Source organism: Cryptomeria japonica, chromosome 10 (assembly GCF_030272615.1).
Source record: "Cryptomeria japonica chromosome 10, Sugi_1.0, whole genome shotgun sequence".
NCBI classification, from domain to species: Eukaryota; Viridiplantae; Streptophyta; class Pinopsida; order Cupressales; family Cupressaceae; genus Cryptomeria; species Cryptomeria japonica.
In genome coordinates, this window is record NC_081414.1 from 841,195,830 (window position 1) to 841,214,583 (window position 18,754).

Below are 18,754 nucleotides of genomic sequence, written 5' to 3' on the forward strand. Positions count from 1 at the left end.
AACTTCAATATTTTATTGATCTCAAAGCCATCATGTACAACAATTGTTTGAATTCCTTCTTCAAAGCTCAATCTTGCTACAAAAACAACTTGCTTCTAATTTCTAATCTCTCTAATTTCTCCTTAATCTCTAATTTTCTAGTTACAAAATGAAAAGAAATGAGGGTATAAATAGCATCCTCAATTACAATGAACGGTCCAGATCGAAAGAAGATCAATGGCCAAGATTATGACACCTAAACCCTAATTAGGGTTTATTACAAATAGCCCCCTTTTTACTGAACAATATTAAATGCATAGCCAAATATTAAATTTGGCACAAAAATCTAGGAGACATAGACCAATGACAATTAAGGTGCCATGACATTTATAACAACCTCTCATCTAGAATCTTATTCCCTTTCCAATGTTCCTTTTTAGCATATGCAATGAATCTAGATACAATTCCCTTGATCTCAGCAATTGGAATCTCGGGAAGATTCCTCATTCTTTCTTCCAAGTGGATGACCTGATCAAATGCCTTGAGAAGAGCAGCATCCCATTCAGGTTCAAGTTCCTTGGTCTTCTCAATCAGGAGCATGGTAGCAAACATCTAGTCCCGTTGCTCATCTGTGATAACATTAGCATCCTTGCAAAAGATGACCTTGACTCTATCCTCCAATTCCTGCAAATCCACATCTGTCTCAACCTCGATCCTCCTGCCAAGAATGGTACGTAGTACCTCAAATACTCTGTCCTGGATCGGGTGGATAACCTCCTCAACATGATTGCACCTAGTACTGATGTCCTCGAAGAGAACTTCCTTCATCTGGAGTAAGGTCGACCACTGAAGCAAACTGTGAGGTCCTCCATCCATGATCTTTTCCTGCGCTAAGACCTTCCTTGATGTTTGTCTGATTACTTGCAAGACAGGAATGATAACATCTTTGGTATGAGCAAAAGCGGCTACTGTTATCATCAAATTGTGGATGATCTCAAGAACCTGGATAGCCCTATGAATGGTCTACATCATCCTTGTTGCAAAATTCCATGGCAACTGTATGAGATTTGTCAATCCATGAGCTCATAAGCTGGACCAAACTCCTAACTCTCTCTGCCTCACCAATTGATTGAAGGGGAAGTGCCTGTACAGGTGATCTTGCTGGATCTTGACGTCCTAAAGGCTGATTGAGATAGCTGAAATATGTTCTCCATGCACCGACCTCTCTCTCAAGCTTTCTATTTTTCTCCATTTCTTCCCTAAGCTTGTCTTTCAATGCCTCAAATGAATCGGTGGCATCATCCATTGTCTGTTCGGCTGTGGATGGACCTAGCTCAAATGTCTCTACATCATATTCTTCTGCGAGGATCTCACCTTCATACTTGTCCACGGTCGGTGTAGCTATCTGCAATTTTCTGGATCCAGTCTCATCTCTAATCATCTTGGACATCTTAGTAGCCTTTCTCTTCTCTGTCACTTCCTGGGAATGTCCAACAAGGCTCTCTAAATCAATCACATTGTCCTCGTCCTCGATCACAATTACCTTCGTTAATCTTTCCTTTAACCAATCTGGGATGGCAGATCTTGTTTCTTTAACCTGAATCTCCTTAAGCAATTCTTCTTCTCTGGGAGGAGATGTTACTTCGTTATCTTCCCTATCTTCATGCAACTCATTGTCTTGGAGAGATCCACCTGGTGACCTTCGTGGTGCCTGTCCTTATTTATCGTTCTGTACCATTGATTCCATAGACTCCTCTATCTCAAATGTCCTCTTCTCTTGTCGAGAAGATGTGCCGGATGAACGATCTCGGTTGGCCTCTTGCTTCTTCTTGGAAGATTCTCTTTTTTCAGGTCTCTCTTTCCTCTTCGAGCCTTTAGGATGGGGATTGCCTTCACTTACACTTCGAAGGTTGCCTTCGCTTGCATTTCTGGGATTAGGATTACCTTCGCTTACACTTGCCCCACCTTCAGCTGGTCTCTCCTCCAAGGTGAAAGTCATAGCTATGCCCTGTTCTCTCAACTTCTGATGCTGCACATCAACCCATCTGCGAGTACAAGACAAGACTGGAGCCATCAGAGTATCTAGATCCACAACCTCGGGCTCATTCCAATCTAACCTCACTGTTTTGCTTTCTCGATCATAGGATGATTGGAGATGTCTGCCACTGTCCTGACCTTGGTCGGCCACTCTGTAAATCTTGCATTTCCTGATGAAATCCAAAGGCAATCTAGAATGCATCTTTCTTTTCACTTCAAGATCGTCTAAGAGATTCATCATAAAATCTTCTATCTGAAACTCATGCTTATATTTTCTACCGATTGTCTCCTCTATATATCCATGTGGATCAAAGCTTTCTCTCAAGGCAAAGAATGAAAATGAATAGAAAGCTAACTCCTTCTCTGCGTCATCCATGGCTAGAGCATTAGGACATACCTCAACTGAATTACCTAATATGATAGGTACAGGAACTCCATTTCCATGTCTGTGTCTGAATGCATTCGCATAAGCTGCCAACTGTCTAGTTACCTCAAGTAACACAATTCTGTCTGTCGGATATCCCGGCAACATGTATGGAGGTGAAGGACATCCATGCACTCTAATATATGTAAATTTCGGAAATTGGATAAACCAAGCACCGTACTTCTTTACTAGCTCTTGTGCATCCTGTGATAGCCTATTGTGAATCCCACCTTGCAACGTCCTTGTGATGTTCATCGTGAAGGCATCATTAACTAACTTGTAGTTACTTCCTGGCGGATGATGCAAGTGAACGTAGGAATCACAAACTCTGACCTCGCCGGGTCCTCTTCCAATCACTCCTCTGTGAGGTAGTCCTGCGTACTCAAAACTCCTGATCAAGGCATATATGACGTATGAACTCATGTGGAAGGACTTGGTTGCCTTTAGTCTCCTTAACTGTACATCCAAGCAATGGCTAATCATTCTAGCCCAATGAATTGTTCCTTTTCCCTGAACTATCACTTGGATGAAGTAGAACATCCACTTCTCAAAATAGAAGGCTTGAGGAGCTCCTGTGACTCGGTTGAGCATTGTTATCAAATCTCTGTACTCCTCCTGGAAATCGATCCTATGTGGTGTGTTCGGGATCTTGCTCAGGCGAGGACGACTCTTAAGTAGCCAATTCTTGTTGATGATACTTAAGCAAGCATCTGGATCATCTTCGTACATGGACCTGGCTCCTTCTATGCTTTTGTAGACCATATCTCTGTGCTCTGGAAGATGGAAAGCCTCACTTATAGCCTCCTCTGAAAGATAAGCTAAAGTGTTTCCCTCCTTGGACACGATCGTTCTGGATTGTGGATCATAATGACGAGCACATTCGATCATCAACTCATGGCACTGGACTGCTGGAGGGAAGCCGACCGCCTTAATGATGCCACTTTCAATTATACTCCTGGCGACAGGTGATGGCTTGCCAATGTAAGGGACCTCTCGAAACTTCTTCATACTGAAGGTGCCCAAGTTGGTATCTCCAATGTTGCTCCACTTCGACACGATCTTGGTCTCCAATTCGTCGTTCTTTTGATCTTCCTTCATAAGAGCTGGACGACTGGTGGATGCTCCCGCCTTCGGGGTCGCCATTGTAACACCTACACAACATTTCATAATAAGAAATAGATTTTGCAATGTATAACTATAGATTAGAGATTAAATTTAGGAAACTTCATGATAAATCTTTGAGTTATCATTTCCTAAATACGATCGAGCTACTGAAATTTCAAAATTTCAAAATTCAAAATTCAAGGCTATGACGATCAAAATTCAAAATTCAAGACAAAGGATCTTCGCCATACCTCACTTGAGAACTAACTCTAAAATGCAAAATCAAGAAATTCGCCTAGGCAAAAATCGAAGTTTGATGTATCAATGTGATCTTCTTCTTAGCAAAGGCGTCTTTCTTAGTAACTTCGCCAACCTTAGGGTGGTCTTCAATCGAGATGATGGCAAGCTCGCTTCACTTGAACCAAACTCACACTCCCTTTGAATGGAAATTTCGCACCTTTCCTCAATGAAATTCGCACTTCCTCCTTGTCTTCTCCAAATCGCATGCAAAGGAATGTTTAAATGATGCTTTAAAATGCAATAACTCACCCTTCCTTTATAGGCGCTCACCTCTACAATTACCTCTAGGCTGACTTTGGCAAATAGAGCAATTAAAAACAAATTTTAAATAAAAATCAAGGGCCGACTTTATTAAAATATAGAATATATAACCCAAGCGCTCTAGTTTATTATTTAAATTAATAATTAATTAATTTAATGCCTTCATAATTAATTTTTTCGATTTTCCAAAAGGCAAAATTAATTAATAAATGCCTTGTGCGCACTTATTAAATGCCCATTTTAATTGAATATTTCAAATTTCATCGATTTTAGCATTTAATATAATTCAAAAAATGTTATTAGCGCCAAAATTTGGGAGATGTAAAAATACAAACCATATTGCTCTGGTCCCTGGGAGAGGGATAGGAGCGAATTAACATTTTAGCCTTGATTCTCTTGCCTTTTACGTTCAAAACCACCATCTCTACGTTGAAACTGGCATCTTTGTTGGGAAACTCGAGCTTGATCGATTCAATTTTGTGGATGAATGTCTCTTAAGGTCAATATCGCCCTGGTCCCTTGGTGAGGGACAGGAGCGAACTTTGCTTTTCTCCTTGATCCTTGTTTCTTAATCACCAATTTACATCACGAGGCAAGTAACAATGTTATCCCTTCATTCCACGCATACTTTACTTGTCTTTTACAAGGCAAATTTGATGTTTGAGTGATTTTCGCCCTGGTCCCTTGGTGAGGGACAGGAGCGAACTTTGTATTCTAGCCCAAATTTGTCATCCTTTAACCTTAACTTCTTGTTCATCACCCTTCAAATGACATTTTCAACCTTGTGTAACTTCGTTTTGAGGTGATCTTTGGGAGGAATGATTGATTTTGTGAATATCGCCCTGGTCCTTGACTGAAGGACAGGAGCGATCTTGCTTCTTTGCTCAAGTTGATCACCTTTTGATGCTAACTTATTTGCTTATCATTCTCTGAAAGACATTTTGACCTTGTGTAACTTTGATTTGACCTTGCCTTGACGTAGTTTTTGAAAGAAATGGCCAACTTAGTGAATATCGCCCTGGTCCTTGCCTGAAGGACAGGAGCGATCTTTTGTATCTTGGGCTCATTCTTGTTCCTATCAACTTGCAATTGTCTTCACAGTGTAAAATGATGTCCTTTGATCCTTCTTTAACATATGAAATGTGATTAACATTCAAAATTTAAGCACTCATAGAGATTTCGCTCTGGTCCCTAGGAGAGGGACAGGAGCGAACTTAGGCATTTCTATCACCTTCGCGATCTTTGCAACTTCGTTTCTCTTGAAGCACATTCGAAACATTATTGCCTCCTCGTACCTTGGTCTGGAGTGATTTTAAACTTGGAAGGAATGTTAGATAACCTTGATTTCACCCTGGTCCCTGGCTGAGGGACAGGAGCGAACTTTCATTTTTAAGCTCAATCACACTTTGCCAATGTTTAAAATTATCTTCAACGGACTCGTCATGCTCCCTTTCATTCACTTTTGACATGGAATTCGTTTCAACTTGGTGAGAAATTGGTCTAAAGAAGAAATCGCTCTGGTCCCTGACTGAGGGACAGGAGCGCCTAGGCAAATATGGGTCTCACTTTGGTGTCTTGCAATCTTCAATTTGTCTTCAATGGATTCGTTACGCCTCCTTGCTTGCCTCAAACTTAATACTCACTTGATCTTTGCCCAAATTTTGCCTTAAAAGGAAATTCGCTTTGGTCCCTGGGAGAGGGACAGGAGCTACCATTAAAATTCGCCCTGGTCCCTGACTGAGGGACAGGAGCGATTTTGCTTCTAGGGTCCATTTTCCTTACGTTGGCAGTTTCAAGATATTCAACTGATAAGATGTACTTCCTTGGTTCTCCTCAAATCACGAAATCGTTCAAATCTTGCAAGGACAAGGCAATGTTGGATTTTAAGCTTTGGTCCCTCAGTGAGGGACAGGAGCGATTTTTGTTCCTGGCACATTTCCATGTTTGCGAATTTCTTCAAATTATATTCAACGGAAAGAACATGCCTCCCTTTATCTCTTCCAATCCAAAAATCGTCTTGATCCTGCAAGGACAATGATATTTTGAGAAACAAGCTCCGGTCCTTCAGTGAGGGACAGGAGCGATTTTTGTCCTTGAGGGCAAATGTTCATCTTTTTGTTACAAATGACTAAGTCCCGGCGTTCCATCACGTTTATTCCATCTTCCATCACGTCCTTGACGCTTTAGCTTGATCAAAATGAAGTCAGAATGGTCCAGACAAGACATTTCGCCCTGGTCCCTGACTGAGGGACAGGAGCGATTTGTCCTAAAACTCCAAAAATTCGCCATTTTCGAATCTCAAAATCTTCAAAGCTTTCAATTCGCGTTCAAACGCATCCCCTGGCGACCCTGCACAAGACAAATGAAACAAATTAACAATCAAGATGCATGAAATTATGACTTTCGCCCTGGTCCCTGGCTGAGGGACAGGAGCGAACTTGCTTCCCTAGGCCAAAATATCATGATTTCAAGGGTTTAATCACTTGACAAGGCAACAATAAGACTTTTCCAATACCCGGAATCAATTATCAAAATTTTCAAAATTTGGTCAAAATCACTCACTTGGACAAAATTCACAATTCCAACATTAACACTTAGGCAAATTTTGGACTTGCACTCAAAATTCCGACTGAAACTAGACCAACTCACCTGATTCCTGACGAATTCACCTCATTTCAAAATTGCATTTATGCGAGGATGCTCAACAAGTCTCAAAATTGACTGGACTCTGGCCCGAAAACACTAAAACGGAAACCCTAAGGCTTGACCCTAGTCCAGACGACTGACTCACTAACCCAAAACCCTAAAAAAACAGAGAGAAAGACGAGCAAACGAGCAAGAAGAAAGGGGTCCCCATTTTTAATGGGGCGATGTGTGAAATGGTCACAACAGGAGTCTCTCAACATGACAAACAAAAAATGGCTATACTCGTGTAAAAAACAAAACTTTATCACGGATTCTCTCAACGTAATAGCATCATGGATTCACTCAACATGATGTTCACCATGGCTGCTCCTATGTGTGAAATAAACACAAGCTCTCATCACGGAGTCACTCAACGTGATGTTGTCTTGGAGTCTCTCAACATGACATCCACTATGGCTACTCCCATGAGTGGAAAGAGCAACAAAGGCTTTCACCTCAAATTTCTCCGTCATAGAGAAAAATGCATTACAAGAGCTTTCACCTCAAATTTCTCTCACAGAAAAAAATGCATTACAAGGGCTTGCACCTCAAACTTCTCTCACAAAGAAGAATGCATTAACAAAATCTTCATGATGATGTGGCTCCCTCTGAAGCTGAAATGTCAGGCTCCCTCTCACTGGGAGAGCCCTCTTGTCTCAATTTTAATATCTTTAGTGTTGTAGCGGCCAAGAAGTATGTTGGAGCATACCCCAATTCTAAATCTCCCATCAGTAGAGTGACCAACACTTCCAACAGTAAGAAACATAGTGATAGCTCAAATGATGCTCAGATCTAGCATTCAGTTGGAAGTTCACAAACACACACTATGCACCTAAAACCATAGTTTTAAGACTCGTGGACTCGTCACAAACTTGCCATGGACTCACGAGTTTGTGGGAGCCATGAGTCGACTCGCCAGAGACTCGCGAGGCAAGTCTATATGAAAGAATCGCAAGTCTTTTGCAAGGACTCGCATAGCCCAGAAAACATGTCCAACAAGCAATAAAAGTCAATTTTTTTTATTGTTTTCCCCTCATTTGGCATTCTTGCTTGGTTATAACAGGTTTGTAGGGTTTGAAGGAGGAGAGGAAAGAAGATTAAAAGCAAAAGAGATCCAGGTAAAGATTTTTCCTCTTTTTTTTTTTTTTTTTCATTTGATTTCCATGTTTTGAAAATCCAAAAAATCTTGAAAAACAAGGGGATATGTTGCCAAAAAAAATTCTATTTCCTTTCCTAAGTTATTTTCTCATATATTTTTCTTGTTTTTTCTCGTTATTTTTCCCAAATGATTCATTGTCATTTTTTTTTTGTTGGTTTTCCATAAAACCTTGCTGATTTTTTTATTTTTTCATGTTAAATCAGCAATGGCAAGTTCAACTCCAAGGGCAACCCCAAGGTCAGGAAGACAAAGAGATAAAGCATGGAAATATGAGATTCTAGGAAGCAAAAAGGGGGAGGTCACTTGCACCGAATGTACAAAATGGATGACGGGTGGAATCAATAGATTAAAATACCACCTTGCACAAATACCTGGATATGGTGTGGAGATATGCCCCAAATCAACTTCTGAGATTATTAGAGAGATGAGTGCCTTTCTTGCTGAGCATGTTATGCAAAAGGAAGAAAGGCAAAAAACAAAAGAAGCCATGGCAGCTGCAATGAATCCCACATTGTCCACTTCGGGTCCCATTGGTCACACTCGTGGTCGTTAGTCACTTTCATCTTTTGGTGACAATGAGGGTGAGGCTAGTGGCACTCCTGTTAGATCAGACCCTAATTTTTTTGTACCACGCAATGTTCCAGGTGCACAACCTTCACTTGAAGGTACAGGATGAAATAGAGAGAAGCATGAACAAGCAAAGATAGCAACATCAAACTTTTGGTTTTACAATAATATACCTTTCAATGCAACAAACGATGTGTATTGGGAAGGTTTGGTTAATGCATTAACAATTGCGGATAAGGGGTTTAAGGCCCCAACGGGTCATGACTTCAGTGGGCCATTGCTAGAGCAAGCTGTAAAAAATACACAAGTTGTGGTTGATGATCAGGAAAGGTATTGGAAGAGAAAAGGATGCAACATTTTATCTGATGGATGGACAGATGTACGGAATAGGACTCTTCTCAACTTCTTGGTGGCTTCAAATGGTGCAATGGTATTCCTAAAGTCTATTGATGCCTCAAATGAAATAAAAAATGTAGACACTTTGTGTAATCTATTGGATGGGGTAGTTCAGGAAGTTGTCGTTGAGAATGTTGTCCAAATTATCACGGACAACGTAGGTGCATATGTATCTACAGGTAGAATGCTTATGGAGAGGCATCTTATGATTACATGGAGTCCTTGTGCTGCACATTGTTTGGACTTGATGCTAGAGGACATTGGGAAGATTGGATGGGTGAAAAAGGTGGTTGCAAATGCAAGAAGTGTCACCAAATTCATCTACAACCATACTTGGGTGCTTGCTTTGATGAGAAAACACACAAATGGCAAGGACCTTGTGCGACCTGGAGTGACACGATTTGCTAGCCACTTCATCACTTTGTAGAGCATTCTTAGTGCCATTCCTCATCTTAAGCAGATGTTTGTGTTTGATGCTTGGTTGGGATCTGCATACTCTAAAAGATCTGAAGCAAAGAAGGTTGTGAGCATTGTTTTTTATGAAGGGTTCAACAAAAGTGGAGAGGAGTTGACTGCGATAAGTAACAAACACAAAAGTAAACTTAATACAATCTTGTCTATTTGCTGATTTTATTTTTTAGGGGTTAATTTTGTACTAATTTAAAATTTGTTTTCATATTTTTAGGTGACAAAACCTTTGGTAAGGGTTCTTCGTATGGTGGATGGAGAGGGCATGCCAATGGGTTTCATTTATGAGGCCATGGATAGGGCCAAAGAGGCCATTTCACATTACTATCGTGGAAATACAAGAAAATGTGAAATCCTTTGGCACATCATTGATTGTAGGTGGACAAACCAACTCCACCAACTGATACATGCTTTTGCCTACTTTTTGAACCCAATTCATTTAGGGCTGATGAGGAGGTCATGGCAGGTGTTATTGCATGCATTGATAAGATGGCACCTGATCCTGAGTTGAGAGACAAGGTTTTTGATGAGTTGGAGGTGAGATTTGACATTTGCAATTGCTCTATCTTTATTTATGAATTTGCAAATGTTCATTATTGAATTATAGTTTGACACTTTAACTATCTATTTATGAATTTGGAAATGTTCATTGTTCAAGATATACAAGAGTGCAGAGGGGAGACTCTTCTCATCACAACTAGCAATTGCTAGGAGAGGAAAACAACAACCAGGTAAAAAAATTAGTAACTTAGTTCAATACTGCAAGAAAAAAACTACAAACTTGATTGTTACATTTTTTTCTAAATTCTAATATTTCTAAATTTTTTTGTAGATTTATGGTGGGAGAATTATGGTCTTGGCACGCGTAATCTTCAAAAGATAGCTGTCAGTGTTTTGTCTCAGCCATTTAGTGCTTCTGGGTGTGAACAAAATTGGAGTGTATTTGAGAGCATTCACACCAAGAAGAGAAATAGATTGACACGAAAATGGCTCAATGATCTTGTCTTCATTCGGTATAACCTTTGCCTTCGAGTTAGAAAGGTGGAGGGTGTTTCACACGAGGCCATTGACTTGGATGAAATTGATCCATATGGTGATTGGACCGTGAATGAACAAAATGATGGTGATGATGTCCTCCTTAGTGAAGAAGAAATTGCAGAAATAGAGAGAGGAGCAGCACAAGGAGTAGAAGGAGCAAGATTGGATGAAATGGAGGACGAAGATGAGGACTTTGACTTTGACTTTGAAGAAGAATCATCTCACCATTTAGATACCACAACACCCATTGCTACTACTTCTAGCTCAAGGCCTGAAAAATTGAGCTATATTAGGAGAAATACAAAGAAGAAGACGTAGTCTTCTCTTTAGTTTGTTCATTGTTGTTTTTCACATTTGGAGTTGGACATATCATTATATGTAATTTTGTAAACATTTATAAACTTATGCTGCTATTATACATTTTAGAGTTGAAACTATGAGTATGAATGATGAAATTTCAAATATTGAGTGTTTGTAGATCATATGACATGTGTGATGTTTCAATTATGGCTCTTATGTTCTCTAAATGCATTAATTTCTTTGTTTTTTTTGTAAAACTATGGTTTTTTTTTGTCGAGTCCTTGTTGAGTCTTTCGCGAGTCTTTCACGAGTCCGAGTCTAAGTCCAATTTTTTGGTTTGCCGAGTTTGTGGTGAGTCCAAGTATTAAAACTTTGCCTAGAACATGTGTAGCCTCCACCTATAATAACAAGCACAAATAGAAATAACGATTCACTATTCCAATGTTATGAAAATTCATGAACATCATTCAAACATAAAAGAAACTTATCTCCTTATTGCCAGTTCCCATTGAGTTAGTCCTATAGCTGAGTCTTATCTTCTCATAAGACTTCTCCAACACTATTCTTTATATCAGGAATCTTTTGGTATACATTAAGGTCTTCTCAAATACACCACATACTGAGTGTTCTCTCCTTTGAACAAAACAGAGATTGCAGATTATAGCAATGACAACAATGTGATAAATGATCACAACAAATACAAGCCGATAGGATGCAAATGCCAGATAAGAGCAACGACACAGAGAAGTCGTGATCTTGTCCTTCCAAAACAATAAAGTGAACCTCACACGATGTGATACCCAGATTAGGGCCGCTTAAGAAGTCCGAAATAAGAAGAAATGAAGTCAGAGAAATGTGAAGTCTTTAGAAAAACATAGTTTGAATAACACCAAACAACAAACAAGCAACCCTCCCAGAATCGTGAGACCTCCTGTGAGGGAGATGACCTCAGACCTTGCTCTGATACCATGTTAATGTTAGAATAAGAAAGGTAAGACACAACAATCTGAAACTTGGAAAAGATTACAAGAACAAGATACACAATTTTATCTTGGGAAAACCCTCCACTTGAGGGCTAAAAACCCAACCACACCAAAAATCAACCTTTATTAAAGACACAAATCTGATACAATGCTCTCAAGCTTAATCAAGCAATGATTTAAGCAAGATTGTTAACACTTAACAATCAGCACTATAAGCCGATAACATATCAGAACAACTGAAAGCTTCTACACTACAGTCAGTACGGATGATCACATATTAATATAGACTTTCTCTTGAGAACTCCCCCCCCCTAAAGCACAAACAACAACATGCCTTTTAAAGAGAAGACAAGGCTCGAAGTATCTCTTGTTGGAGGTAGACGGAAGGCCAAAAGACACCATAAGGTTATCAACAGTTACATAAGCCACATAAACAATCTTTATATCAGATGAAATGCGAAGAGGAAAGAAATTGCTGCCAACACGCATGAGGCTTCCACAAAGCCGCAAGCCATACATGTAGGTCGGTGACAGTTATTAAGGAAGTCGTTAACCATCACAGTCATAATGAAATCTCCTGCTGCTAAAACATTAATATTTTTCAATGCCTTCCCAATTTTGGAATGAATTCCACACTTGGTCATTTTTTATCAAATGTTTGCTTTTTCAAACGTTCCGGATATAGACAAATGTTTAGGAATACTCAAGTCTTCAGTGTCTAGACCTTTGCCTGTACTGAACCTGCCAAAAATAGACTTACCAAAAATAGTAAGTATTTCAAAACATCAAAATTAGGGCAAACCATGGTAGGATGACACTTACTAAAAATAGTAAGTTTGATTTTCGGCAAAATAAAGACAATCGAGGAGGCAGTGAAATTCCTAAATTCCTAAAAAATAGGGACTTTCTAAAAATAGAGAGTTGCTCAGAATTTGTTCAAATTTCACTGGGAGCTTCCTTGAAGGATCCTGATTCAAATGCAATGTTTAGTTTTTTCAAAACCCTAAGGAAAAGACCTCAAATCTAAGTCTGAAGGGCAAAGCCCTAAATTAGGCAAAACAGGTTCCGGACTTTTAGCCAAATTCACTCAAACGACTTGCAGACTCGATCAAATTTCATCAAAGCATTTGCAGACCGGGGAGACCGAAGGGATTGTTGCGAAAAGACCCAACAAACCAAAACCAAAAGACCAAGAGAACCTAAAAGGCAGGGGCCCCCATTTGGAATGGGGTGATATGTGATTAGGTTACAACATGTCCATTGCTTGTTTGGACAACATCTGTTTTCTCAATTTGGGATCTTTGAATAATGAAGGATATGGCTCCAATTTATAGAAATTTAGGGGGGAAATTGAATTGTGGACATTTAATCCTAGATCATGAGTTTGATCCATGATTGGTGGATGTGATGGAGAGAGGTGGCAATCAAGTTGTTAATTAGGTGGAGATGGCTAGGTAACCATCTCATTTGATTTGTAAGTCTATAATTATTCATTTTAAAAAATTGATTTGTGATTTTGAGCTAGCCAAATTGATTGGCTTGTTAATGGATTTGATGAGTGAGTTAACTAGATCGATTATTTAGTTAACTATTTTGATTGGTGACTTAACTAAATTGATTATTTGGTTAATTATTTTGGTTAGATAATTAACTCATTAGGTGTAATTTAGGAATAAATTAATTTATTTCTAGATTTTTTGAGAAATGATTCATTTTAAACTAATTAAACGATAAATATTATTTAATTAGACTTAATTGTGAAAGTAATGGACTTAGGATAATATTAATTATTTTAATGGATTAAGAGGTGGTAAATGCCGAAATTCATGTATAAGTGATTTGAATGTCTATGTTTGCCCCTCGTTGAAATGGTGTTGTGACTAGAAGAAGCAATGTTGTTTCAAAGAAAATAGATATGAACAGAAGGTGTATTGACATTGATGAGAGCTAATGCCCCAAGCATCGAAGGTTTAAGGGCTGGTCGGTTGGATTGATAGGATTGACTGGTTGTTTAAAGATTAGATTTGAAGCATGCTTTTGATGCTCAGACAAATTGTGGGTTTGAAATGTTGATTGGATGATGAGATGATGATACCCCCTCAAAAGGACAAGCAGGTTGGAAGAGCATAAGTGTTCTCTCAAAATAAATGGAACAAAAAGATGGGGGAGGATGAATTGAGGTTAACAAATATGACTGGAATGATGGAATAAATGATTGAGTAGGATGAGGAAAGATACTATGAAGGTTGGAAGAAGATTAAGAGAAGTAGAATGTTGTAGGGAATGGAGACTAGGAGGAGAAGAATACGGATGATAGAGAAGAAATTAGGATGGCAGATATGGGGGAAACTTTAAGAATGGTGAAATATGAGGATAGGCTAATGAGTGGTAAATGATGGTTGGGTTGGAGCTTAGAATGATGAAGATGGTACTTGAGCTTAGGTAGATGTTGTGTGAGCAATATGTTTTATTTTGAATGTGTTATGTATCATGTTATGAGGGACTATGATGCCAAGGGAAGTGGGCGTCTTACTGAAAAACTTTATATTACCTTCCGATTAAAAATAAAACAAGCTATATCTACAACTACATGGCTGGATTCCAATTTTAACCGTTAATTGGTGTCTTTTCACTGTGATAGGTGTAGTGCAGGATTGCCAGCACATGCAATTTAATAGCAAGTACCTTGCTAGAAACCTGGTTTTGTCTTTAGGTTAAGGACCTACGTTGACAAATGTGAGTTATAAATTCCATTCTCATTCATGCTTATTTTCCTGCTATTATCTTTGCATTTTTCTCAATGAAGTTCAATAGGAGGTTTCATCACTGCACCCCTGGTGACAGATATGTAGCTGTATTTTGTGCGTTTTTTGCTTTGCAATTGCTGAAAATGTATTTTCATCATTTGACGTATGTACTTAAATATTGAAATGTCTAACGTAGACTATGAAAAAAGTAAATTAACATTTTGTTTTATTTTGCAGTCTTGAAATTTTTTTAAATCTTGATTTTTTTCTATTCTGAAATGAATTCTCATTTTCTAAATTGGATTGAAGCCTTATGAACTAGCCATTAGGCATACCCAATTTTATCAACAATCTGCACAAATAAATTTGTTGAAAAAGTTCCATGTTATTAGCATTACAGACACAATTATTTGGAATGTGGGTGTCTTGTTAGAAATCTGATTTTGTCTTTAGGTTAAGGACCTATACCCACAAGTGCAAGTTTTTAGTTCCATGTTCATTCATGCAAAATTTCTATTTTCCTGCTATTATCTGGTGCTTTTTTCACTATGAAATGGGCTCTACAAATGATTCTGGTCCCTGGGCAATCCTTCAATAGTAGTTTTTGTCACTGTACCCTAGTAGCTGCTTTTCATGTGTTTCCTCCTTTAGAATTGCTGAAAATTCCGTATGTAATTTAAATTGCAAATTTGGGATCTATTTTCATCATATGACGTATAAACTTACAGTTAGACATTGAGAAGTATGATATTGAATATGAAAAAAATTCCGTATGTAATTTAAATTGCAAATTTGGGATCTATTTTCATCATATGACGTATAAACTTACAGTTAGACATTGAGAAGTATGATATTGAATATGAAAAATTTAATTAACGTTGCTATATTTTGCTATCTCCAGAAAAATTTGGAATTTGAAATTCTTCTGTACTGAAATGAATTCTCATTTGGATCGAAGTCTCTCTAACTAGCCATTGGACATACATGACTTTATCAATGATCTGCACAAACAAACTTCAAAAAGTTTCATGTGATTAGCATAGTCAAAATTACTCAGTTGTCATTTCTGCTTCCTGTAGTTCAAAGGGAGCTGCGAGTGATGTCATTGGAATTGATCTTGGCACTACAAATTCATGTGTCGCAGTTATGGAGGGAAAGGTAGGTTCTATACTTGCTTTGTATTTGAAGTTTCTGAGTATTAAATGTCCATTAGAAAAACGGGTGTTGCCTACAACTTCCATTACAGCTTTGTGAATCAGTGTTTTGAAATGAGTAGAAATAATCTCGGGCCTCATCTGGTCTTATTTGATCATTGAGTGTTCCTCTGACTTTGTCTAGAATCCAAGAGTAATTGAAAATTCAGAAGGTTCTCGTACAACACCATCAGTTGTGGCTTTTAATCAGAAAGGTGAGCTGCTTGTAGGAACCCCTGCAAAGCGTCAAGCAGTGACAAATCCAGCGAACACAGTTTTTGGAACCAAGCGTTTGATAGGAAGAAAATTCGATGATCCACAAACACAGAAAGAGATGAAAATGGTTCCGTATAAGATTGTCCGAGCTCCAAATGGTGATGCTTGGGTTGAAGCAAATGGACAGCAGTATTCACCTAGTCAAATTGGAGCATTTATATTGGGAAAGATGAAAGAAACAGCAGAATCTTATCTTGGGAAGGGTATTGTAAATGCTGTCATAACTGTGCCTGCCTATTTTAATGATTCTCAAAGGCAGGCAACAAAAGATGCAGGAAAAATTGCCGGTTTGGAAGTTAAACGAATTATCAATGAACCCACAGCTGCTTCTTTATCTTATGGCATGAATAATAAGGAAGGTTTAGTGGCTGTCTTTGATATTGGAGGAGGTACATTTGACATTTCTATCTTAGAAATATCAAATGGTGTTTTTGAGGTAATAAAAAATAGGTGACATGTTAAAACTTTACAATCAACTCGTTATGGCTATTTTTTTGTTAGGTTGTTCGTTTGCTTTGTTTTTTGAGCTTTCCTTTGTCTTGCAGGTCAAGGCTACTAATGGCGATACTTTCTTGGGTGGTGAGGATTTTGATAATGCTCTATTGCAGTATTTAATGGATGAGTTCAAGAAATCTGAAGGCATTGATTTGTCAAAAGACAGGCTTGCTGTCCAAAGGTTGCGGGAAGCTGCAGAGAAAGCTAAAATAGAGCTTTCTTCTACCCACTTCGACAGATATTAATCTACCCTTCATCACAGCAGATGCTTTTGGTGCAAAACATTTAAATGTTACGTTGACCCGTTCAAAATTTGAAATGCTTGTAAATGATTTGATAGAACGAACAAGGCAGCCTTGTAAGGATTGTATGAAGGATGCTAGTGTGACTCCCAAAGACTTAGATGAAGTCTTATTAGTAGGAGGAATGACGAGGGTGCCAAAAGTTCAACAGGTGGTTGCTGAATTATTTGGCAAGGAGCCAAGCAAAGGTGTTAATCCAGATGAGGCAGTAGCAATGGGTGCTGCCATTCAGGGCGGCATTCTTAAGGGTGATGTAAAGGAGTTGCTGCTGCTTGATGTCACACCATTGTCTCTTGGTATAGAAACTCTTGGTGGAGTAGCCACAAAGCTCATTACTAGAAACACAACCATTCCAACCAAGAAGAGTCAAGTGTTCTCCACAGCAGCTGATGGGCAGACACAGGTTGGAATAAAGGTACTTCAAGGAGAACGTGAAATGGCAACCGACAACAAGGTTCTTGGCCAGTTTGATCTTGTGGGCATTCCTCCAGCTCCACGCGGTGTTCCTCAAATAGAAGTTACATTTGATATTGATGCAAATGGTATAGTCAATGTGTCTGCACGTGATAAGGCTACTGGTAAGGAACAGGCTATTACAATTCACCCCTCTGGAGGACTTTCAGAAACTGATATTCAAAATATGGTTAAAGAAGCAGAGATGTATGCCCAAAAAGATCATCGAAGGAAAAAACTGAGCGAGGCAAAAAACCAGGCAGACAACTCATTATACACAATAGAAAAAAGTCTCAGTGAATACAAGAGTAGGCTTCCAAATGATATAATAAGTGAAATTGAGTCTGCTGTATCTGAACTAAAGAAAGTAATGGAGGGTGAGGATGCAGATGAAATACTGACCAAGATTGATGCAGCAACTAAAGTATCCATGAAAATAGGACAGCATCTGCAGTCATCTGGCTCTTCCGGAGCTCCTGGAGGAGACCAAGTACCTGATGCAGATTATGAGGAGGTCAAGAAATGAACAATATACCATATTTGAAAAAGGACTGCTGTCAGATTAGGATTGATAATTTTGTTAGATAACTAACAATATGCTAGCTAATGATCGTCTCTCTAGGATTGGAAGCTACTATCCAGTACAGGTATTTAGAGAAAGTTGTGCTTTAGAAGGAGATAATGTTGATTAGCATGTCTGGAAAAACTCAGTCGTTTAGCAGAAGATTTTCTTGAGTGGAAGAGTATTTTTTCCTTTAAAATCTGAAGTTGGAGAACTGTTCTGAAGAGCTGATTAGTGAATAATGTCTGTAAATAACAAATGTAATCTAAAGACGAATGATCTCTTTAAATAACTTTTCAGAATTGAATTTAATTATTTGTGCCATGAATTCGTGGAATACTGATTGAAAATCCGCCAATCCAATTAATCTGCAAATATGTTCCATGTTGGTTTTGTAATCCCAAACTGTTGCACACAGGGTTTCTTGATCAAAATCATAAATTTTCAACAGATTCGGTGTCCCCAATAAAATCTTATGCAAAAATTACTTAAAGCCCTCTATAGATATATAATTAAAGTGATATGCTCTGATACTACTATAATATCCTGGTCTAAAATAATTATACAAATCTGACTTGAAAAACCCTCTTAAGTGTTTAACTATTTGGGACAATTAACAGCGGATTTAAATATATAACTCAGAGCTTACATGAAAACTAGATTTGGTTCACTGTTTATATTGCATTATTCCATGTCATTGTTCATCAGCAAACTAACAGAGAATTGATGCAAATCCTGATCCTTCTCTTATTACAAATGGAACTCGAGTCCGTTCAAATGTCGTACAATAACAACAACTTACAACAGTGGTCATATGCATACTCAAGAAAAACATCAATCAGAACCCATACAATGTGGCTGATCCAAACCAAATAAGCTCCAGTATGACCTCTGAGTGAGATTTCCCTCCACCCCTTCGATCCAAACCGAAAAAAGCTCCAGTATGACCTCTGAGTGAGATTTCCCTCCAGCCGAAGGGGTGGCGTCCTTTGACCTTTGAAATCAAGGGATTTCATCTATCCTTT

General features: G+C 38.6%; 1 protein-coding gene and 1 pseudogene across 1 annotated transcript; both read left to right on the forward strand.

Annotated features, from left to right (window-relative positions):
- LOC131053412 (heat shock 70 kDa protein, mitochondrial-like) overlaps window positions 1-18,021 on the forward strand; it is a 42,823-nt pseudogene extending 24,802 nt beyond the window's left edge.
- Window positions 8,532-11,108, forward strand: LOC131859504 (uncharacterized). Its single transcript, XM_059213327.1, has 3 exons — window positions 8,532-9,917; window positions 10,039-10,111; window positions 10,213-11,108. Exons 1-3 carry the CDS (start codon window positions 9,840-9,842, stop codon window positions 10,734-10,736), a joined length of 675 nt encoding a protein of 224 aa, XP_059069310.1. The 5' UTR covers window positions 8,532-9,839; the 3' UTR covers window positions 10,737-11,108.
- Window positions 18,022-18,754: the final 733 nt, after the last annotated feature.